Raw genomic sequence first — 24189 nt, forward strand, 5'->3', positions numbered from 1 at the left:
TGGTTAAATTAACATCATTGATGTTCCACAAAGCAACACTTCCAATTAGCTGAATAAGCAAATGAAAATTACCTAATAAAGAAATGGGAGGAGCTGAAAAGTTGAAGAAAAGCACGCAAATTGGCAAAGAGTTCCATTTTTACATTCAAATCCATTTTGCTTATGCAAATTTATGTTCCTAGTAATGATTAAAAAAAAATCGATATTTACTATATATACATAAAATTATAATTTGACCTCATAGTAATTTTTCAACGAAGAGGTTTGGATGAGCTCTTTACACTAATGCTGCTTTGGCATAATATTGGTGAGGAAAACATTTCCACGACCCCTTTCTTATCAACCGGTCAATCAATTTTGTTAGGGAGTCCATAAGTTAATATAAAATATATATATTTATTTAATTTTCTAATACAAATACATGACCTATAAAAAATCTATGGGATTTGTCCGAATCCATAGAACTCGACACTACTTGGCTCCACCTATCATGAATAGGTATGGATATCAACTAATTTCTACATGTGAGATGGAAGACATCTTTCGTTTGGAGTGCTATTCCCCAATAAGTTGTTTTTTCCTCGCCTTGTCGATAGATATGGTACATAGTAAGATTAAATAATTGAAGAACAATATTAGAAATTAATAACTTATAATTGTGTTAACTTTTTTAGATTCTACGTGAAATAATTTGAGCATCCAATTAGCAATGCTATAGATTAGACATTAAAAGATTAATAATTTATGAAGGAAATATGATATGAATATAACATTTAATCCAATTTAATCAAGAAAACAAGACACGGTTTCTAGCTTATTAGTATTGAAATAGACAGACACAAGTGAACATTAGTTGAAATTTGAAGGCATCCAATAAATCCAATCAACCAATAACATCGATCAGTTGAGGATGTTATAGTTATTCAATTTATATATGACAATAAAAAAAAAGTATTTCTATGAATTAAACCTTCAGGCCTCCAAACTTATCGATACGATCGAGTTTGTATGGATATGATAGTTTCCATTTGAGTTAAGGAAATGTGAACCTCTAATGGTGACCTTGCATGTGAGTTTCTGTTCAATTTAAGACGACCTGCACATGCTCTTAAATAGTGAAAAAGACATTCTTGCTATGCAACTTGCCACACCCAATCCTCCATTATTTTGCCTTTGTCATTCGATTTATCTTTTATATAATAAGAAATAGGAATTTTATTTGCCACCGAACTTAATAAAAATGACTCACATACGCTAATCGTTAAAGAGGGTGAGCGATGGTTAGTAATCGAGGGTTCAGATATAAACGTGTGAGCTGATTACTCAAGTTATAACTTCTCTCATATATAAATGAAAGTAAGTCATCTCGGTTGATCGAATAAAAAAAATATTTTTAAAATACGTCTTATACAATTTAAAACAAAATATTAGGCAAAAAACTTTATTATACGCGTAAAATAAAATAAATTAAGTTGATAACTCGGACTATTATTTATTCTAGAGCTGCAAGACTTGATTCTCATAGGGTCCTGTAGTGTCCCCTACCCAAAAGTAATATTTTTTATAAAATAAACCAAAGTTTTAATTTGCATATTAATGCACGCGTAATTAGACAGTTGATTGATTAATGCTTCATAAGTTCATATATATATATATGTTCAAGTATAAATGGAAAAATCAATTTGCTACATTAATCTTACCATATGAATACTTTAGAAAAATTAAAATCGTCTAATTTTTCCGATATTATCTCCTAGATCGACTCTCCCTTCTAGAATTATTAATTTTTTAATCTAATAAAAACACCACAAGACTTTAGAAAGTCTTTTGCGTTATACCAAACATTTTCAATTTCATCAAATACAAAATTTTATTTTTTTTACTAATTAAAAAACTTAGTGGACTTACCAATTTCCCTGTCCGCTAATTACGCAATTAATTACTAAACTCAAGAAAAAAAAAGGGAAAAGAAAGAGAATTGATTGGTCAAAGTCTTTGGTACTTTTGTTTTGGCTTTTTCCTTTTAGTTGTTTTTTTCTTTCTTTGTTGTGAATGGATTTGCTTGTTTCAAATATTAGTAAAAAGGTTGACAATAAAGTTAGTTTAAGTGAAGTAATTGTGTCCTTTCTGCTGTGTATCCCAAGAGATGTGGCCTAATCACTCCTTAATTAACTTCTACTATCAAATCATGTGAATGTGCTTATTATTATTAGTCTAATAGAAGCTTGATTAGGGCAAGATTAATTATTCCTCCTTTTCATCAGTCAAAAAGCTTGTTTGTAAATCCTAACGAGTTTTTTAAAGAGTGAATTAGTAAAATTACATATCTTTCTATTTATGATTTCTTAATTTGTGTGTTAAAAGAAAAGTGATTAATGAGTATGAGACGGAGATAGTAATGACTTTATTTTAACAGGTCATTTTTCTTGGAAAAGAGGTTTGATATATACCTAACTTTGTTATTTAGAGTTGATATACATCTCATTATAAAAGTGACTTATTTATATCTTATTATTACACAAATGCCTCACATATCTCTTTTTTGTTTTTAACGGAAGTGGGATAAAAATCAATTTTAAATTGTGGTTTGAAGTCATAAGAAAAGTTTTTGGGGAGGGATAATATTAGTTGTAGTAATCCCAATAAATTAATCATCTAAAAGTTGATTATCTGAAAATCGGAAAAAAATAGCATAATTTAAACATAATATGTATTTAGAAATGTATAACTTACCTAAATCACTTACTCCGTGTCTCTACGGTAAGTACACTCAATCAAACAACAAATTTGAATATGCATTAAACTTTTAATGAGAACACGATGAATATATATATATAAAAAATCAAGTTATGTTGCTAGAGAGTATTTCTCAAATAATTTTGATTTGTCTTTTTTACAAGATTAAAAAAAAAAGTAAGAGGGGTAGTTAATTAGTTTAAACCACTTATGTGTCTCTAGGTCTTATATTTTGTGGAGTGGTACCCCCACCCACTACATTTCTAGTGGATTACTGTACAGTCAATCAAGCCATAATTTATGGGCAGGCCAAGCAACTAAGGTTCAACCCTACCATCCTACGCTTTACACCAATGACAAGGACAAACTATAAATTCAATGTTTACGGTAATACTAATTTATATTGAATTTGAGATCTTAAATTTGAATCTCCTTAGGTATAAAGTTATTTTTATTAGAAAGCGTTTTACCTCTCCTTTCAATACGGGTGTGAATTTGAAATTAATCGGGTTCTAATATACATACCACACATTGGGGGAAACCAAGAAAAAAAAATCCAATATTCCTTCTTTTCTTTTCTTATTCATAATTTAAGGTGGTGTAAATCAACGATTTGAATGAATTTGGATGGATTAAAATGAATTGAAGAAATAAATTACATCGACCAATCGTATCTCGACCTTAGTTATATGTTGAGATGAATTGAGTCAAGATGGCTAAAAAATAGGTCATAATTCAAACTTATTATTATTTGAGAAAAAGGTCTGAAATATATTTGAACTTTGATCGAAATTGTTGTAACGATATCGAACTATGGAAAGGAACTTTTATGCCCCCCACCCCCGCACTATTTAGTAGTGTATTTAAAAGGTATATTTATGTTCACGTGGATATCATAAATATTGCATCATTATAAATAATAATGTGGGCACATATATACCTTTAAAATACATTATTAAATAATCCAAGGGGGTAGCAGGTCATTTCCAAAGTTCGGTATCATTACAACAATTTCAATCAAAATTTGGATATATTTCAAACCCTTTCCTTAGTATTTGATTTGATTTTATTTTATAATTTAGTTGATCACAAAAAATAAAAAAAATTATTATTATAGCTCATAACAGATCGAAAAATATTTGGACAAAGTTTCTTATAGGCCAATTTAAATTACATATTTGAACGAGTGTGTGATATGTATTTTCTTTGGCTATTGTTGTCGTTCTTGATAAAAAATGAAAAATATGAAAATGTCAAACAAACTGACGATTCTCGTGATACTATGATTCAAATTTTAAGTCGCCCTCAAGGGGCAAGATAAATCAATCAATATAGTAAGAATACACCAAACATTGTAAGCAATTTATTCTTTCATAAATTTAAGTTACGATGGTTAGAATTATTCAATAGTTATATTGATTCGAAGTAATAAATAATTCAGTAAATTAATCTAGCTATGCACGAGCTAGCCTAGTCATCACCGTTTTAAAAAATGATTCTTTTGGTGATTATTCTTTCCCTATAACATAATGTTCCCTCTCAAAGACAACATGCTAGACTTTTAGACTCTTAATTTCTCATATATGCATCACATAACTAACTCCATTGGACTTGTTAGACCAATTCTTAAATCTATCTTAATTCAGGTAGTTGAACTGCACACTTTCTAATAGTCCTTTCTTTGAAAAATTGGACCAAAATTTAAGTTATTTTAATTTTTGTGTCGATATAATTTTGAGGCATTGAATATGACTCTTACAATATTTCATCTAACTTTTAAAGGTAGGTTCATAAATTATTACTTAATAAATATTTATTTCTAATACAACTATAAGTGCACAAGCCAACAATTTGTAGGAGTAGTCGCCTTAATCATAAATCCAAAAAATGAATGGAGGCACCTAGCATTACATTTTGAAATAAATATCAATAAATACATTGTAGTAAAAAGCAGAAAATGAACCAAAATAGGGAAAATGTGGCATTAATTTCAACCAACTAATCAACTGTCAATTACTTCCTATCCAATAACAAATCCCCCTTATTTTATTTTAATTTAATTCTGTCTGTTTTTTCTGATCATAGTCAGGAAAAAAAAAAAGGGAACTTTGTACTCCTTTCCCTAGTGCATTTTATTTACTTTGCCATTTTAATTTATATGAATTAATTTGATTTGAGATAAAAAATAAAATAAAAATTAAAATTTATAATATAAAATAAGTGAAGAATATCTGTATGGCTAGAATATTTATATGACATTTTAAAATTAATTATTACCAAATATAAAAATATATCATTTTTTTAGAATTGACTATCAAAAAAAAGTAAGTCATTTAAGGTTGGGCAGAAAGACTCAAAAGAGTATTACGTTTCCCTTTTACATATTTTCTTAAGAAATCATAAATAAAAAGCATTTTTATTAATTAATTTTAAAGGTAATATAAAAAAAATTAATTCAATGTTTTTGTTGAAGTGTGTTATTATCTTATATAAAAGATTAAGCTCTTAAAGTGTCTGCTCTGATACCATGTTGAAGGGTGTGATCGATCATCTTATATAAAAGCTTAAATTGTCAGAGAGTGCACACTTTTTATTATTTAATTATATTCTCAACAATTTTGAATTGAATTTTCTTAGTAATATTGAAAATTAAAATTGGACAAAGAGAGTAATTATTTAAAAGTTGAAACAATTCTATTTAAATTATTTGAAACCTGTCGTCTCCTAAATTTGGGATTAATTGCACTAAATAGTGCAATTAAGTAGCACGTCGTCTTCAAATTATTGATATTTAACTCCACCAATTTCTCCCTTTATTGTTTTGAGTTCTCTCAAGTATGAACCTTTTTGTTTTAGGTAGGGGGCCGTTGGAGTTTTATTTATTTATTTCAAGATTTTTGTATAGCATAAATTTTTAACAAAAAAAAAAAACTAAATTTATGAAATGACAAAATTGAAAGTAAAAAGAACATGCTTGGTAGGAGGGATGCTCATTTTTTAATCATCATAAGTCTCAGATTTGAGATTTGAAATTCTTAGTATTAAGCACTTTTCATTGAATAAAATCCTATAATATGCGAATTTAAAATAATTTGAATTTTCGTGTAAAATATTACACATCGGGTGAAAAGAAAAGGTTTAAATAGCATGCCATACTTCATATTTGTGGGTTTGGTAGTTAGTTTTCATTACTAGACTGTCCGTGTAACAGCAAAAAATAAAAAGAAGAGAATGGAAAATAAGTTTTAAGGATGTTTGGTATGAATGAAAAATATTTTTAAAAAAATATTTTTATTGATAATATAATTAAATAATAATATTATGCTTTCTCTAACAATTTAAACTTTTAGATGAAGTAATCACATCTTGCATTATAAGAATATTTTTTATGTACTTTTGCTTATATATCTAACTTATGCACCCTCAAGACATGAATTAATAATCTTCACATTATTATGCACCCTCAAGACATGAATTAATAATTTTCACATTATTAGTGTAATTTAATATAATATAGTAGATTATTTGTCTTGTTTTTTGATAGACTAGTTTTACTTATTATAGATAATTACTTAAAATTATATTTAATGATCTACTAATATAAATACTCCTTAAGTTCATTTTTACTTATTCACTATTTTAAAAAATAAATTTTATTTTTTTTTCTTGTCATTTTATCATACATATCGAAGAATTTTTTTATTTTTTTTTGTATACTTATCCTTAACACTCATTATTCATATTCAAATTACTTTTGAAGACGTAATATTATACATCAATTGATAAGAGTGGAGTGGTAAAAATATCATCTCAATTGATACGGAAGTCCAAATGTCACAAATAAAAGTAAATGAATAGAGTAATATTTTACTGTCAACTTATAAAAATTAAACTCATCGAAACTTAGTTTTGCATTCACTTAAAAAATGTAGATATATGTCAATAAAGATTGTGATAGAATAACAAAGTACTCTTTTATCCTTAACCAGAGATCTCAAATTTAAATTCTTTTAGATATAGAATCACTTTATCGTCTATACAGACTCTAACATAGATATCAAACACCAGCTGATTTAGTATGGAACAAGAGTAGTAGGAAAACTTAAGCATAAGAACAAAAAAAGATACCCCTATTGACATTATCAAATGTATTAAAAGAATAAGCACATGGTGTGTGTATGTGCCAATGAAATCCCATAACTTTGAATGTTACCCTCCCACACTTTTCTTTCCTTTCAAAGCCACTCCACAATCCCCGCCTCTTCTCATTCCAATTCCAATTTTCTCTTCACACGTTTTCCATTTTTTCTTTCTTTTTAATTATTTCATAATTAACCTCAAATGCTCATTACTGATTTTTTTTTTATATATTTAAATGTAACGCAAACTTTTTAACTTACCCCTTAAAAAGTAGAGGAGTTTCATTCTTAAAAAATTAATCTGATATAGTGAAGTTTGAATATCGAATGACTGTAAAAAAATATAATTCGGATTGAATTTTGAAAAATGTTGTTAGTCTTACTTAATCATTTTAACCTTTTAAGTTTTGACAATTGAATTGAGGAATTTTAATATTGTACCTTCCGTATTGAAATTATTTGGTATCAATTTATGTTACACATTTATTTTGATTATTATTATTATCATCAATTGAGTTATTGTAGTGGGAATTTTGGCCTGGATTTTACTTAATTGGAACCTACCACCTCGGGATCCTTTGCCATATATGCATCAAAAGTTGTGTAAAACCTAAAAGCTTAAAGTTATATTCCAAAGAATCATTACTGATTTTGTTGTGTTCTTGAAAAGTTAATTGAGTTTTACAATAAGGAAAAAAATGTATATTATTTAGCTAAAACATAAGGATTACGCTTTCAACCCGCATGAGTAAATCTTAAGAACAAAGTTAAATCCATATATAATTATTGTTTTCTGCAAGTTTCATATATATACTTTTATTTTATTTTTGATTACTGATCTACTTACTATAAGAAATATAATTTATAATTATCTTTCTAGTGACATGATAATTTATGCTTTCGGTTATACAAATTAAGAACCATTTTGTTAAAGTGCTATAATTACGCATGGGGACCAGCTTCCTTCCATTTTTCCTGTCCCCATTTGCACCTAATAAGCATGAAAATTGGAGGAATAGAAAGTCACTCCTCACTCAAAAATAAATAAATAAATAAATATTTAAAAATTTTGAACTATAAAAAAAAATTCAAAAAAAAAAAGAGTATAGACACACACAAAAGAGGGATAAAGGGTCTCTATATAAAGAGAGTATATTGCAAAGTTCACAAGCATTGAAAACTAGCACCAACACAAATTCTTTGATTTTCTATTCAAAATGGCTTTCATTGTTAAAAGTTTCTCTGTTATTTTCCTCCTTGCTCTTTTTACCTCACTCCAAGTTCTTCATGCAAGGGATGGTCAATTTTTCAACAAAGTCCCAAGCAACAATGGTGAAAAGGAAACAGCAACAGTTGTTCCTAACAAAGAGCAACAAGAGCCAAATTTCATGCCTGAAAATGAAAATGGTGCTTATGGCCTTTATGGTCATGAATCTGTTTCGACTCCTTCTACGACCACTAGTACCAATAACAACAATTTTCCCAACAGCAAATACCTTCCCAAAAATTACAACCCTGTTTCTTATGTAACTGTTGCTGAGGACAACACCAATGAAAACACTTTCAACGACAACAATAACAATGATTTTTCATCCAAGCACAGTATTGATACCTCTGCCTCCACCACTAACTTGAATAACAACCAATTCTACAGTGGTCCCACCAATTACCGCAGTAACAGCAATAACAACCAGCAGCAACAGTACTACCACGGCGTCAGCGATTTCAGTACTAAAAACCACAACAGCAACAACTACCAGCAGCAACAGTTATACAGTGGTGACAGTTTTTACAGCAACAACCAACAGTACAACAACAATGATAACAATGAGGAGGAGTACTACAACGCTGCTAATACATATTATAACAACAATTATGAACCACAACAGGAGTTTACTGAAACAAGATTGAGTGCCAAAAGCTACAACACCAACCCAACAAATTACGGAAACAATTACAACAACAACAATCAGGAACAAAGGTACTCCGCAAATTACAACAGTAATGAAGAACAGAGTTACAACACTGGGAATAGCAATTACAGAGTGCACCAACAACAGGGGATGAGTGACACAAGGTTCTTGGGAAATGGGAAATTTTACTATGATATTAATGCTGGTAGACATGCCAGGGATCCATATGAAAATGCAAAGGAATTTGCTGCAATGAACCAACAATACAACAACAAGAACACCTATGGCAACAATGAGTACAGCAACAACAACAGCTTTGAGAATGAAGATTTTCAAGATGATGAGAACATGCCTTAATTGTTCCAAAAATTGAAAACAAAAAAGTTATAACCATAGTGAGCCAAAACAAATGTTATGTGTCCCAATTATGATTGATGTTGTTTTCCTCTTCTTCTTTTTTGTCTAAGTTATATTTTTATTAGAAAAAAGTGTTAATTAAATTACAGATTTTATCTTTGGGTGTTTTTTCATGTATAATTATAATATAATGGAACAAGTCTAATGTTATATGACTATGAGTTAAGCTGTTCTATTTTAATTTTGCTAAAATGAATCAATAAAATGTAGCGTCTATGACTCTATGTGCAGTAAATGTTGGTACCTATAATTATGTCTCCTATGTAATATTTGACTGGAGCAGAGTAATTCTATAATTAGTCTAGTACTGAGAGATTAATTATATTTTTCTAGATTTAATTTCTGACATAAATAATTATCATGCCAAGTACGGTGTAGTATGCTTAATTATGATTAATAATATCACTTTATCAAAGATATGACTTATGAGTACCTACCAAACTTGAAATATTTATTCCTAAAGAAAACTGAGATGTGCTTTTTGCTGTTACACTGAAGACTCTTCTTTGGGGACCTAAAATGCACCATCTTAATGTTTTCTTCTTTTTCAATAATAACTGTGCCTAAATTAGTTTCAGCACATTTCGACTTTTTCATGAATATTATCATACTTTTTTTTGTTGATATACGTGCAATAATTTATTATCACTACTACTATACAAGTGTAGATAAAATAACAGATGGTCAACTAGGTAGGATCGAAGAGTTCATCCAGATTTTCTTTGTTGGTAATTCATTATATAAAATTTTGAATAAAGTTAGTGTTAAAATAGACAAAATTTGAAGGAGGATCAAAAGTGTACCGATATTATAAACATGAGGAACTATTAGTACTTCATGTGAAAATTGAAAAATTATTTTGAGCTTTGACCTAAAGATGAGGGACTATTTTGCGTCTTTCTGTGTAATAAATATTGAATCCTCTTCAACTTTTTCTTGTATATATTTTTCATATTTCGAATTTCCTTAATAAAAGTTTTGGCTATGTAATTATATATGTAACATGATATTTAATGATTAGTTAAGGGGCATGCAAATATATCTGATCATCGATTAAAAGATTTTTTTAAAAAAAAAAAATTAAGAAGAGAAATAGAGACAAATTTTAAATTCTTGTGGTGTCAATTTTCGGTTTGCTTTATGTTCCCTTTATTTTATTTCTTTTATTTCACGATATTTCTTTCTTTTTATCACTCAAATAAAGATAATCATCACTTTTTAGAACCATATATATTTTTTTCCCTTTATCGTATTAATATCAGAAAATTCATTTATTTTATTTCCTTTCTTTCTCTATTTGTTTTTAAAGACAGAGACTTGCATCAACATAATGACCATTTCCACCAACATTTGTTAACAACCATTGTTTCCCTCCACCAATTCCCATGAGTATTTCACTCTCAAGCATTTAATGCTTCAAAAATCTAAATAAAATCCCTATTTTTTTAACCTTTTTTATTTGCTTTATTTTTTTTTTTTTTATGGCTATGAATTATGTTTTCTTGCTTTAAACATATTTATGCACTCTAATAATTCTAATTCTCGCATTATAATTTTAATATATAATATGTTTTTCAAACGATGTACCTCTTTCGTCCCACTAACTCTACCTCCTAACCATACCTACCAAAAGACCTTATACTACATTTTCATCCATCACAAAATAAAGTAACAGTTGTGCTCAAGCAATAAGTATGTCTCCGCTCTTAACTATAAGTTTCGAGTTCAGATATTAAATATAAAGGCAATTTCTATAATTCAGGAGGTTTTGAGTTCAAATTCGAACTCGAAATATAGAGACAATTTTTATACAACAAGTTATAACTCATTATACTTGGATATTAGATGTGAAATTTTAATTTTAAAATCAAATCAATATAAGTATAATATGAGACAAAAATCATTAATTAGTTCATTTTAAAAAAAAGATAATATCATAAAATGTGATTCTTCAAGCTTCTTTATGGATAAGGCAAATAGATATAGAGAAGTGAAAATTAAATTCATGAATGCCAATGTAGCATAGTTTGGTGGATGGGTACACTATTAAATGTTGGAAGGGGACCCCCCATTCCCAGACAACTTTCTCTACAATGGGTTGATTTGTCCACATATCAAACATGTAATGTAAGTGAAAGTTGCATAGGGGGGCATGGCACCATTGGAGATGATGGCAAGACTCATATGCTACAATAAATGATATAGAAACAAAACCTAAAATAACACAATACATCGTTCGATACAGATTTAAAATTTTAAATTTATGATATTTCGATCCTAAAAAGGTATATGTAAATTTCTTGACATATATATTGAATTTGGTCAAAGTTACTGAGTTGTATTTAATCTGTAACTAAAATTCTAGCTTCGTTCCTGAATAGTATCGGTGTATTTATATATGTTGTAATTGGTAAAAAGAAAAGTCAGAAACCAATACCTATTTCATTGGACTTTTGTCTACCTGCCGTGAATGGCGGGTAGTCTTAGAAATCTTTATTTGATTAATTTTTAAATACCTTTTAGAAAGAATAAAATAAATATTTGATGTTGGTTTTTCATTTTTCAATGTGTGTTTCAAGTTTCTTATATTAAAGAACTTTTTGACTTTCTTTTTATCACTTTGAATATATAACTATACTTGTCATTAATCTCCTTTAGAGTTTTTTTCAAAGCAATTTTTAACTTTTTCTTTTGCTTTAATTTATAATTTGTCACTTTGTTTTACAGCAAAGTTAAAATTATACGAAAAATAGGATGGGAATTTTCATTATGAGTATGCTTCTATACTCAATTCCAAATGATAATTAAAGTCATGCGTCATAATTAGGTGTTGAGTATTCGTTTCCCCTTTGCTTTAAGAAAGGACACATTATTTTGTGAAACTTCTTTTTCTCAAATTAGAATAGAAAGGACATAAATATATAAAGAAAATTATCGTTGCGACTATGAGCTCGACAAAATTTAGTAATTTTATTATTTGTTAGTAAAAGTTAATTATTCAAAATTCATAAATTTAAAAGTATAATTTTGTCTTGGTATATAATATTCATATAAAGATTACGAATAAAATAAAAAATATAACTTGTTACTATATATTGAGTTAACTTGATAGCGTAATAATTATTTATATTAAATTGCGGGGCCATTTAATTTTAAAACTTGTACTTTTGCATGAAATAAGCGCAACAATAGATTTGAGAACATGGGGATTTTCTTGCATGAGAAAATAAATAACTACCACATTTATTGACGATTGGCACAAATTTAATGTAACTTAAAGTAGTTGTATATATATAGGTGCATGGGATTAATTAGTTGTGAAAAGAAAGCTAAGGTTTACATTAAAAAAATTTATCTTATATATAGTATAATTTTTGTCGAGAAGTTAAAATGAATATCCTTAGCTTGTACTAGTTTGCTCCTAAGTATATTGTTAAAGAATGACAAAAGTTCCACATCGGTGGTTAATGAGATGGGTGGATTCCTTATAAGACTTGAACAATTTTTCTCCCTTTGAGCTAGCTTTTGGAGTGTAAGTTAAGTCTAAAACTTAATTTCACATATACAGACATATTAAATATTTACGTAAAAAAACCAATAAAATTCCTTTTAAAAAAGAGAGTAGGGTTTGGTCCAAACTGGTTATGTAACATTATAAATCATTGCCACTACTCATTATGTTGTAGGAGTATGGAAATTAAATGCTGAAAAAAATGGAAAAGTGCATTTTGTGTGCGGTTGATACATAAAATTATTATAATCATCACTTCCATCTTTTCTACCTACCAAATTATCAGAAACTCCAGTGATTAAATATCTTCTTTAGGACTTAATAATAATTAATACTCCCTCATATTGTGTTTTTCTACAAGCCAATTTAACTAATAAATTAGATTATATTAATTCGATATTTAAAAGTTTAAATATTTAAAAACTAAATAAAAAATACTGTAATTTTTACATATCAATAAATTAAAATAAATATAATACAAAGTTAAATGTTATCATTTGATTGTAGTAAAGAAAACACATGACAACTAGAAAGGGACAGAGTCAAGTATATGCGAAACTATTAATACATCTTCCAAAAACATTAGTTGATATTTTAAGTGTAAATTATATACGTTGTCAATTATTTTGAAGATCACAAATCTCACGATTTGATGAGAATATATATCATTTGGCCCGTGATTTATTATATGGTTTCTCAAATTAATATAAATGAGATAATTTTATGCATGATATTGATCACAAGAAAACATGTTAGTATAACAAAAGACAATATATATTTTTGGATGATATAAAATAAAAAAACAAAATAGTAAGGGGAGAGGGGACATGAGAGAAAAGAAAGTACTTAACATTATCTTAGTGTTTTTTTTTCTTTTTCAAATTTCTCAAAGCTTAGTAGCATAGAATATTTTGCTGTCAACAAAGTATTATTTTTCGTCTTTACTGAAGAAGTAGAAAATTAGTGGGTCGAAAGAAAATGATTTATCAGCCTAAAAATAATATTGTAAATTCACCTAAATTGGAGTATATATTATTTTAATTTGTATTTTGTTATTTTCTAGATAGGGGAAATTCAGGTACAATATTAACCATTTATAATAATTCAATAATAATCCAATAACATGTGAAATGGTGGTCCTGAATAATCGACTAACATGATATTTACATATTAAACTCTTTGTTATTTGTTTTTTTCTTACTAGTTACAATAATGTATCATGGAGAATATTTCACTAACCAATCAAATCTTTTTTAAGAAAATAAAAATAAAAATAAAAATTAATCCTACCCTGCTGAAATGTTTACTATTTTGATACAAAATAATTCGAATATATATATGTAAAATTTTCCTTATTTTTGAATTTGTTGGACAAAGAATCTATAGCCACAATTAAAGATACGAGATTTGGCATGTAAGTGTAACACGTACGACCCATCAGAGTTTGATGAGCTGGGAATAATTTATTAATGGAAAAACTATACGATACAACAAATATAGCCTCTATATTTACTCGAAATAGCAATACTTTTAAAAAATTCGATACGTATTAGAGTTGGCTTCAGATTTAGGAGTGTTAAAAATGAATCCAAACATAAATAACTCGCTCAATCTGTCCAGAATTTTAAGGGATGGGGTCAAGATAATTTGAATTGGGTTCAATCTCACCCTATTCAAGCTTAATCCATTTGAAGAGAATTCTCAATTGAACCCAATTCAATCTCCAATTTTAACCTGTTTTAAAACTTTTTATTAAGATATGTTTCTATATTGAATGTATGAATTATTATCTATTTGACATCTTTTAGGATTTATCTATTCATTTGCTACTTTTTAACAAAAAATTCTTGAGCGGAAATTTAAATTGTGATTACAAAAGTTAAATATCAATATGTTTAAGTCATTAAGATTAATCGGGTCAAATTGGGCGGGTCAAGACCCAACTCATTTTTTAATCCATTTAAGCCCAAAGTAAACTTGAGCGGATCAAGATCTAACCCAATCTATTCAACCCATTTTAATATTTCTAATATCAACCCAACCCGCTCATTTGACACCCATAGGTTTAGTAGTTCACATATTCCTACACCTAACATGTGTATTCTTATTTCAATCCTGAAAAATAATGATATTTCATAACAACAACAACAAATCTAATGTAATCTCACACGTCGAGTTTAGAGAGATAAAGTGTAATACCCTATTCATACCTTGAAAAAATAGAAAGACTATTTACAAAAAACCTCCGATTCAAATATAGCATATTCAAATATTTATGAGAAAGAAAAGAATACAAAAATATAAGTGACAATGATAAGTATATTTTTGTTTGTGCTCAAATATAATGGTATTCCGCTATATTTTGAAATAAAATTACTATATTTACTATCGCATTGTTACGTAATTAGAGGCGAAACCATCGCTATACACGAAAATAATTTTAAAAAAAACGTCTTTATTAATGGATCCATTTGGGCACAAACACATCTAAATAACTTTGTCATAAAATAGAAAAAAATATGTTTACAATTTCATCCAATTCCTCTCTAAATAATAACTTCGTCATCAAGATTACCGAGGAATCACTACAACAAAAATGACCATTAACTGCATTTAATTCTTAATTACCGCTAAATATGTATTTTTAGCGGCAATTGTCACTCTTTACATATGTTCCTAAAGCCTTTAGCGACATTGGTTCTAATGGCACTTAACTAATACCAGTAAAGACGTAAGCACTCTTTATTAGTGTCAATATTTAATGCCGCAAAAAGTTGTTTTTGTTGTGGTGAATTGGGCTTAGATCCATTGGTTGATAATGGGCCATAATGCACTTAAATATGGACCTAGATCGAATTGGTTAATAATGGGCTACAATGTACTTAAATATGGGCCTAGATCCAACTGATTGATAATGGGCTGTAATGCACTTAAAATATGGGCCTAGATCCATGATCTTTAAATGAAATATAACTTCAGTTTTACTTGGTTCAACATTAGGATTTCATCAACTTTTTTTTCCAAAAATTGCTATCGGCCTATAAATGATTTAATGTGATGGTGTAGATCCAAAATATTGAGTTTATATATTCCAAAGTATCATTTATTTTTCGGTATAGATTTAGTTAAAATTAATAATTTTCTACTTTAAAATGTTTTAGTTGATCAATAGTTTATTAGAAACAGTATCTCTAACTTCAAAAGATAAGGTTAAGATTTACGTGCATATTACCTTCTCCAAACCTCACTTACAGAAATATTTTGGATATTGTTCTCATAGTCGAATTAACAATTTCAATTTCATGCTTAGTCACCACAACATAAACCTGAATAGATGGGCATAACTTAACAATGTTTTTTCATGAAAATAGTCACACATTATGGTAGTCAATTAAACATTTGGTCTTCCAATAAAAAGGACAATTCAGAAATTGACATTTTTCTTCACAACTCATTGCAAAGAAGACTACTAATTTAATTCTTTCCTAGACTTTTAAGTAATCCAATAGTAGAAAATGGAAGCCCACAATTTTCCCCATAAATTTTCCAATAAATTAATTAAGTGGATGGATAGGACTCTTTAATTGACCATGACATGGACTTTGAGTACAAAGTATGGGAGCACTTTGGAAAAAAAAATGAATTTTAAGTCATCCACTTACCCTTCTTGGTCAATTTTGCTTATCATACACAAAAGATAGTAACAAGTCATTCTACTTGTAAAAATATACCCTTTGCCTTTGGTTATTTATAATCAAACACAATGATAATTAACTACTCCCTTCCTCTCATTTTCTACGAGTTACTTTGATTCGATATAAATTTATTTTTTTAAAAAAAATAATTTAAAATTTATGATCTAAAATAAATAATATATATTTGTGTGGCTATACATCATTTCATTAAAAATAAAATATCTATTTTAAAATTAAATTATATACTCAATATAAAAATATATTATTCTCTTCTAAACTAAAAAAAACAAGGAAAGTGAGACTCATAAAGGATAGATGAAGTAATAATTTTCATTGAATTTTGCATAATGTTACATAATAAATTAATAATTAATATCAAACTTATGAATCAGATTATACTGTGTATGGTAGTTGTAAAAAAAAAGGTTTATGAATTCTGAATCATTATCCTCTTCTGTGTATTTAAAGTTATTAAATTCGATCAAAACTTATTATTATTTTACTAGTTTATGCCTCCGGTAATAATGTAAAGGTCTTAATCAACACACTCACGTAAATAACAATTAATTAATAAATTAGTGAAATTTAAGAGTTGGAGTGCCGTATCAGTTGGGAGTTAGGATTAACAGTTGGTGCGGTGAAATTGTCGGTAGAGACAGTGAGTCTGGAAGCCACATAACTGAATTCTAGGTTATTTCACCAATTGACACTTTATACGTTGATTAGTGGCGGAATCAGAATTTTCAGATATAAAATTTGAAGAAAAAACAAACGAATTAATTGAAGTAAATTCAACATATATTATATATATATACATTAAAAGGATCTTTTAACCATGTATGAATAGTATCATTTTTCATCAAAGATCATTCGAATGAACCCTTACCACAGGTGCCTCTGCTGCCCCTAGCCTCAACAACGACACATCTAATTAGTGGTTTTTTAATTAAAAAATTGAGAAAAAATCATCTAATATTTAGTTTCGCGATATTTTAAAACCCAATATATGATATCTAAGTTTCATTGAAAAGATGAAGGCTGAAAATGAAGCAATAACCAGCATTATTTAATTATATTCAACCACCATGGTTTTCAAGATGTCGCAGTAATTAGTAAGTGATATATAATTTCATGAACTGATAACCTATCAAATTCAACTCTATCTCTCAAGGTGGATCGTTCATTTATCTTGTTTAGCAAAAAATTGAAAACTTAAATTGTTACTCCATTAATTACGAAACAACATCTAATATTTATTTAATGATATCGACCTATAAATAAAAAGGAGGACCTCGTTTATCGTTTTAGTTTGTTTGGTAAAATATGGAATAGTTGATTTAAAATGACTTTTTCACGTATGATAACGTATTGTACTTCCAGAAAGAGATTTATTAATTTTGATCGAACTTAAATTATGAGTCCACCTTTTTAAGTTTTTTTTTTTTTTTGAAATGTCAAATTGGCCCCTACTCTCAATTCTTTTTAAGTTTCAAGTTCTCAATACACGAAACCCGATATCATATTATCATATTCTAATTTCGAATAATAATTTTAATAAGGATTAATTATGGAAATTTCACGTTTTAGTTTAGTTATTACCATTATTCCCTACAAGTTTTACAAATTCTCAAAATTCCTCATTTTCACGCATCAAAGTAATGTATCTCGCGCATCAAATTAATATATCTCGTAAATTACATTAGTGTATCTCGCACATCATATTAATATATCATGTATAAAATGTAACTCGCACATCAGATTAGTGTATCTCGCGCATCAGGTTAATGTATCTCGCGCATCAAATTAGTGTACCATGTATAAAATGTACATCAAATTAATGTATCGTGTATAAATGTAATGTATCTTACTTAATGATTAATGTATCTCACGCATTAGATTAATCTATAAATGTTTATATTATTGTATCTATTTTGAAATTTTTTTTGTAATTATAAATTTTAGAAAATAAATTAAATTGTGATTTCTGTAATTTGCCCCGATAATAAATCTCGTGCTTGAAGTAGATCTACAAGTATTGTTACATGAAGGGGACCCTAGGTGTAAGTGAGATATAATAGCTCAACTCCTGAGTGGGGCCTGGGAAAGATCATCCAACTGCTCAATTGATTTAGGAAAGAATGTGAAAATTGTAATAAAGACTCCATAAAGTGATACATACATCACCTCTCTTTATTTTTTTATTTTTTTTGCATTTTAAACTTGGCTCCTTCCCAATTAACACTTTTTTTAATCATCTCTGCGTATTAGCCATGGTTGTAACACAGGTAAACATAAATATTTTATTGCACCACTCGTCTTGTTCATTGAATCAATTCTCATGTTTGATTGTTTTGGGTATTAGGATTCATAGTTTAAAAGTTTTTATAGTACTAATATTCCGTTGGTGTTTAATCTTGATAGCTTTCTATAACACATAACATAGATTTCGAGTATCCATCCAAGATTGCTTATTCTACTATGATAGATCACCGATCTTGATCAGAGGCGAACACAAAATTAGATTGGTTGGATTTATAGTAAGTGTGTTCTTACTACATATAGTATCTTTTATGTGAATACCAAGTTTGAGTTGAAAGTAATGAGTAGTTGAATCCGCGTAACCTTATCCTAAATCCGCCTATTATTTTGAACTTGCCCTAAATCTACCTATGATCATGAAAAATGAAAAGAGAGTGGAGATTTCTTGTTTGTAGGGGTCGTGTACACACCGACCTCTTTAGACTCCAGTTATAAAATTACACTGGATGTATTGTTGTTGAGGAGTATGGGAGTGGGGATTTTGCATTCTTTTTGCTATTATGAATAAAGCTAAAAGACAAATGATCATATAGTCTATCACAACTAATTTTGAGATTGAGACGCAGTTAATTGATTGATTGAACCGCTAACTTTTAGGAGCATGAGGTACCTAGTGGATGGCCACTTGGGCTGGAAAACATGAACATAAGGCTTAGAGTAGCTGAGAGATCTCAGGCTGTAACAGTTGCAGCAGCAGGAGAAGCTGCATACGGTTTGTACGTATCTTCGCCTAGTTTCTCATCTTTTTCATCCTCCAGCCTAGACACTGAGGTAATTTCTGTAATTGTTTAATTTCATAGAACTTTTAACTAGTTCGATTTGAAAACAGTAACACACTAATGTTACTTCTTTGGGATTTGTTTTTCAGTCTACAATGTCATTTTTCCAAGATCAAAGTGTGTCTCTAGGCCGACTTATCGGTATTAAACCAGGAAGCAGAGGAATATCAAGCAGAGTTCATAATGAGGATGTTTGTGTTACAAGATCAGAGGCAGAGGATTACAAGGGACAACAAGGAGATAATATGTCGTATAAACTTTGTGTTCCATTGCTACATAATGTGTTAGAGAAGATGACTCGTAGTAAGAGTAATTCACACTCACCTAAAACCTGATTTTATTTCCCACAAATTGATTGTGACACTAGCAATGTTGCTTTGTCATTTCTGTTTTTCTTCTTTGTATTTTGATAATAAAATAACACAATTGTAGACAAAAAACAACAACTTTAGTTTGGAAAAATGAATTGTATTTTGGTAATAAAATAACTTGGAAAAATGAAACGCGCCAGGTAGGGGTCGAACCTACGACCTTCTGCTTAGGAAACAGACGCTCTATCCACTGAGCTACAGGCGCTTTGTTGTTCCTAGCTTCTTTCTGTATATATATATCCTACACCCTACCCTAATAAAGGGGAGTTCCTTTATCGAAAAATTTCACTGTTAATTTTTATTTTATGTTATCCGGTGAGTTGTAAGATATTCATTTAGGATAACATTGTAATTTTTATGTGGATATTTATCATACTTCTTAAAAAAATAAGTAATCTATTTGAGTCTTAGTCACCGTACTTTAGAAGATGACCTTCTCATCCTTACTTGGTAATCTTGAATAGGTAACATCAAATGAGAATTCTAAAAGCAAAATTGTTTCTTCGTTCCGTCTCAAAATCAAAACCACCATGAACATCATCGTAGTCCCTTCAAATGGCCTAATGTGGCTATTGAAATCTCCTCTTAGAAAAAAGTTTATTCGGGTGTGGAATACCTCAAATAACCCTGTCTAACTCTTTCCACAATCGTCTTTTATCTTCTTCGTTCAATCGCACTTATGGTGTGTATGCACTAATCATCTTCAAGGTAAAACCTTTAATAACTAGCTCAATCACCATCATTCTAGCGTTCACCCTTATAACCTCTACCACTAGCTTCCCAAGCTCCCTATACACTAAAATGCCTACTCATTTCCTGTTCGAACCTTCAAAGTACCATAATTTTAATCCGTTTGTATCTCATATTCACATGCTTATGTTAATTTTTCTTCTTTTTAAGAATCTTCATTATTCTATAGATTTTCCTATCAAACACTCTATGTTCCAAGATCCAACTCTTAGCCTAGCGATCCTCTTGCAATTCTTGACCTCTATCGTCAGTCCCATATCAAAAACACGATCTTATCCTATAATTATTTACCAAAATCATAACACATTATGACAACAAATATCAAAATAAAGGAGAAAAAAGTAAATCACCTAGTAATAAATAACCAAACTAAACAAGAACTACAGATGATATGTAGTGTCATTGACTAATAATACAAATGAATTAGTTAAATCTCATTCTTTATTTTCTTCAAAATAAATTAGTGACCTCTAGTGTCATTACTCTTTCTTTTGTGGTCTTTTTATCCATAAGAAAAAAAAAGACTGGAACCGGCCCGAAATCTCAGAACCTAAAACCCCAACAAAGCCCTTTTAGCATTTTACCGGTAGAAACACATCTCTCTCAGAGCTTTCGCCGATCCGAAAATGGCCACTTTCGCCGCCAGGTCCGTCCTTCGCTCTGCCACTTCCTCCGCCAGAACCGCCGCCACGAGATTTGCCGCCGGTGCTAAACCCAAGGCCGCTCCTTCTCCCTTTCGCATGCCCACTCAAAAACCCCTCGCTGCTCGCATTTTCAGGTCACGCAATAAGCACAATGTTATGTTTTGTATATTTCATCGATTAATTGAGTATTAGTGTTGGATAAGATATTGAAGTTTTTGAATTTCGGCAATTTATATGAAGGTCGCCTGTTGAAATGAGTTGTGCAGTGGAAACTATGCTTCCTTATCACACTGCCACTGCTTCTGCGTTGCTGACTTCAATGCTCTCTGCTACTCCTCGGAGTTATGGTTGGACTCTTGAAGGTATAATTTTATAGGCCTTTATTTTGCACTTCTTATATTGATCTATGCTTGTTATATTATTGTTTTTGTCTGTATGTAGTCTGTGAATGTGTGGATTTTTTGTAGTTACAATGAGATTGTACCATGTGTTTATTGAACTGCTTTGCCAGTGAGCTACAATTTGTTGCTTTACGTGTTCTCTGTTACTCTATTTTTCCTTTGAGTCGAGTGATAGATGATGTTTAGGTAGTGTTGTTTGCATGGCGTTGCGCTTAGCAGTAGTGAAATGTATGCATTTGTTGTAGCGTTGAACTTCAAAAGAAGTTTTTTGACCCTTCAGGTCCCTCCCTTCACAATGAGAGAATAAGTGGTGATGAACAAAAAGTATGTGTATTGGGCAATAGGTTTAATTGAATTGTATAGGAATGTTCATTTTATCCTCTTCTTCAAAACATCAAAAGACTATTCATCGATAAATTCGACTATTTTAACTTTTAAATTCAGTTTTTATGCATCAGCCATAGTTTTTACTACATGTTACTTCCTCTTCCTCCAGTAAAGGTAAACTATGCATATTCTTTGATCTTGTAGGGCAAAAGAGGACTAGATGAAGATCATGAAATGAAGTTCAAGTTATACGAATATCTTCTTATGCCGGAGTTTTAAGTAACTTGTACCAGTTTTCTTTTTCCTTTTTTTGTTTAACTTAGGGCTGATGAGGAACCTCACATCTGAGATTTTTCTACAAAATTAAGCTTGAATTTGCTGAAAACTTGTGGATTTGCCAAGTAAAAGATGTTATTATCTGTAGAAAAAGGATGATCTGGGTTTACGCTACCATTCTTTTTCTTTCCCTAGTGTTGAATAACGACTCAATCATTACTTTCCGTCCAAATAACTAGACAAATTTGTTGCTTGATATTAAGTTGGTGTGAGGATGCAGCTTTCATAATCATAAATGCTGTTCATTGTGTTCTGACACTTGCTGAAAATTGAAGTGACCTCTAATATATGTTAGAGTTGCAATTTCTGATACTGCAGTGTGTCTTTTTGCCTTTTTTTACTTATGTAATCTCTGAAGAAATTCCGGCAGTCGCTAACTCCCTGCTGAATCTCCTTTAGTCTTCATGACTTAAGCTTGCATTCCTAAAAAAAGATATATTTTGACATAGTATTAGGAATTGAAATTTGCATTTAAATGATTCGTGTTGTGTGATTGTAGATTGATATCAAAATACCTATTTCTTGCAGATTTGTGAATCATGCAGCTGGTATTGATTGTTGATGAGTTAATTTCATATTAAGCTTCAAGAAAACTGAATCAGATAGTCTGTGGGACCAAAAGTTGCTTAGATATCAATTTTGAATTTCCAGTTGTAGTTGTTAAGTTGTCAGCATCATTCTAATACTTGGTGTTTAATCAGATTGCAATGATGATGTATGATGAATGTCAGAGAGTTCAAGCGAAGTTTAATATCCATGCAGTCTAAGCAAATGATAAGTAGAGTACTGAATGAGAACTTGGGACTCTTACCTTTCTGTGAATTCTGGCTTCTGTTGGACTGTATTTTGGTATCTAGACGTTGGAGTCTTGTGGAAGCTCATTGTTATTAGATTTTGAGAGATGTTTAAAACCTTAATTTGTCTCAAAAATGTTTTTATACAAGCCTTAATAATGTCATCTTTAACCTCTGGTGCTTTATTGACCATATTTTAGTTTATTGGGAGTATTCTTTGAACTTTGAAGCATCTAAAGCTATATATTTGTTCCAAATTGCTATTCTTGCCTGATTATAGATTGATGTGAAGATACTAGCATTTGATTGAGTTGGTGCCTTAGATAAAATTCCAGATATAACTGAATTGGATAGGCTGAAGGCTTCTTGCATAGCTTACAATTGTTTCCTTTCTCATTTACTGTTAGTTTAATCATGCTTAGGGTCATTCTAATACTTGGTATTTAATCAGATTGCAATGATGATCTATGATGAATGTTGGAGGGTTCAAGCGAAGTTTAATGTCCACACACTCTTGAGAGAATGTCTGAAAAATAGAGTACTGTATGAGCTGTGATGAAGAAATATATATTTTCTTCTGTGACTGTCTTTGAATTATCTTTCTTATCTTACCATTTGACCTGTTCCAGTAAATTCTGGCTTCTTTGAAGGCAGATGCACTTTATTTGTTCAACCCCCTTTAAAGCTTCTAGTACTTGTGACTATACGAGAAAAATGAGTAGAACTCAAGGTATTAGATTTATAATTCTTTACCTGTTTAAATGAAATAACTCAAACTTTTACCTTTGATTTAACTATAGTATTGCCAAATCTGTGGAAAGTTCTAAGTTTTATCTGGGGAGTTGTACGCGTCCTTTGGATACATTCAAATTCTGAAGAATATAATATGTGGGTTCTTCGACTGAGCTAAATTTTGACGTTGGGTGGTATTCCTTATAATGTGCATCTGCCTTTGATTTCAAATTTGATGAATATGTTATGTTCCTAAAGTCTGATTTGAAGTAATAACTAGAGAAAGTTCGAGTGCAAGGTTTTCTTCAATTGCCAAATCAAGAAA

The 24189-nt window shown here is 29.6% G+C and overlaps 3 protein-coding genes and 1 non-coding gene across 15 annotated transcripts; 3 read left to right on the forward strand and 1 right to left on the reverse strand.

Annotated features, from left to right (window-relative positions):
• Positions 1-7992: 7992 nt before the first annotated feature.
• On the forward strand, positions 7993-9380 carry LOC107011247 (TBC1 domain family member 5 homolog A). Its single transcript, XM_015210658.2, has one exon. It carries the CDS (start codon positions 8093-8095, stop codon positions 9143-9145), a length of 1053 nt encoding a protein of 350 aa, XP_015066144.1. The 5' UTR covers positions 7993-8092; the 3' UTR covers positions 9146-9380.
• Positions 9381-18559: 9179 nt separating this feature from the next.
• On the forward strand, positions 18560-20007 carry LOC107010361. Its single transcript, XM_015209639.2, has 3 exons — positions 18560-18696; positions 19328-19501; positions 19599-20007. Exons 1-3 carry the CDS (start codon positions 18682-18684, stop codon positions 19842-19844), a joined length of 435 nt encoding a protein of 144 aa, XP_015065125.1. The 5' UTR covers positions 18560-18681; the 3' UTR covers positions 19845-20007.
• Positions 20008-20012: 5 nt separating this feature from the next.
• TRNAR-CCU lies at positions 20013-20085 on the reverse strand. The gene has a single exon. It is a non-coding gene; the product is annotated as a tRNA-Arg (tRNA).
• A 1064-nt stretch (positions 20086-21149) lies between these two features.
• LOC107011201 (protein NUCLEAR FUSION DEFECTIVE 6, chloroplastic/mitochondrial-like) lies at positions 21150-23926 on the forward strand. 12 transcript variants are annotated; one of them, XR_001455844.2, is made up of 4 exons: positions 21153-21408; positions 21515-21636; positions 22207-22288; positions 23584-23926. XR_001455844.2 is itself a non-coding variant. In XM_015210608.2 (4 exons), exons 1-3 carry the CDS (start codon positions 21257-21259, stop codon positions 22872-22874), a joined length of 282 nt encoding a protein of 93 aa, XP_015066094.1. In that variant the 5' UTR covers positions 21153-21256; the 3' UTR covers positions 22875-22886; positions 23584-23926. The 12 variants fall into 12 exon arrangements, 6 of the variants coding, with proteins under 6 accessions (XP_015066090.1, XP_015066094.1, XP_015066093.1 ...); XR_001455845.2 differs by having other exon boundaries at positions 22207-22281; XR_001455843.2 differs by lacking the exon at positions 23584-23926 and adding an exon at positions 22867-23393.
• Positions 23927-24189: the final 263 nt, after the last annotated feature.

This window comes from Solanum pennellii, chromosome 2 (assembly GCF_001406875.1).
Source record: "Solanum pennellii chromosome 2, SPENNV200".
NCBI lineage: Eukaryota > Viridiplantae > Streptophyta > Magnoliopsida > Solanales > Solanaceae > Solanum > Solanum pennellii.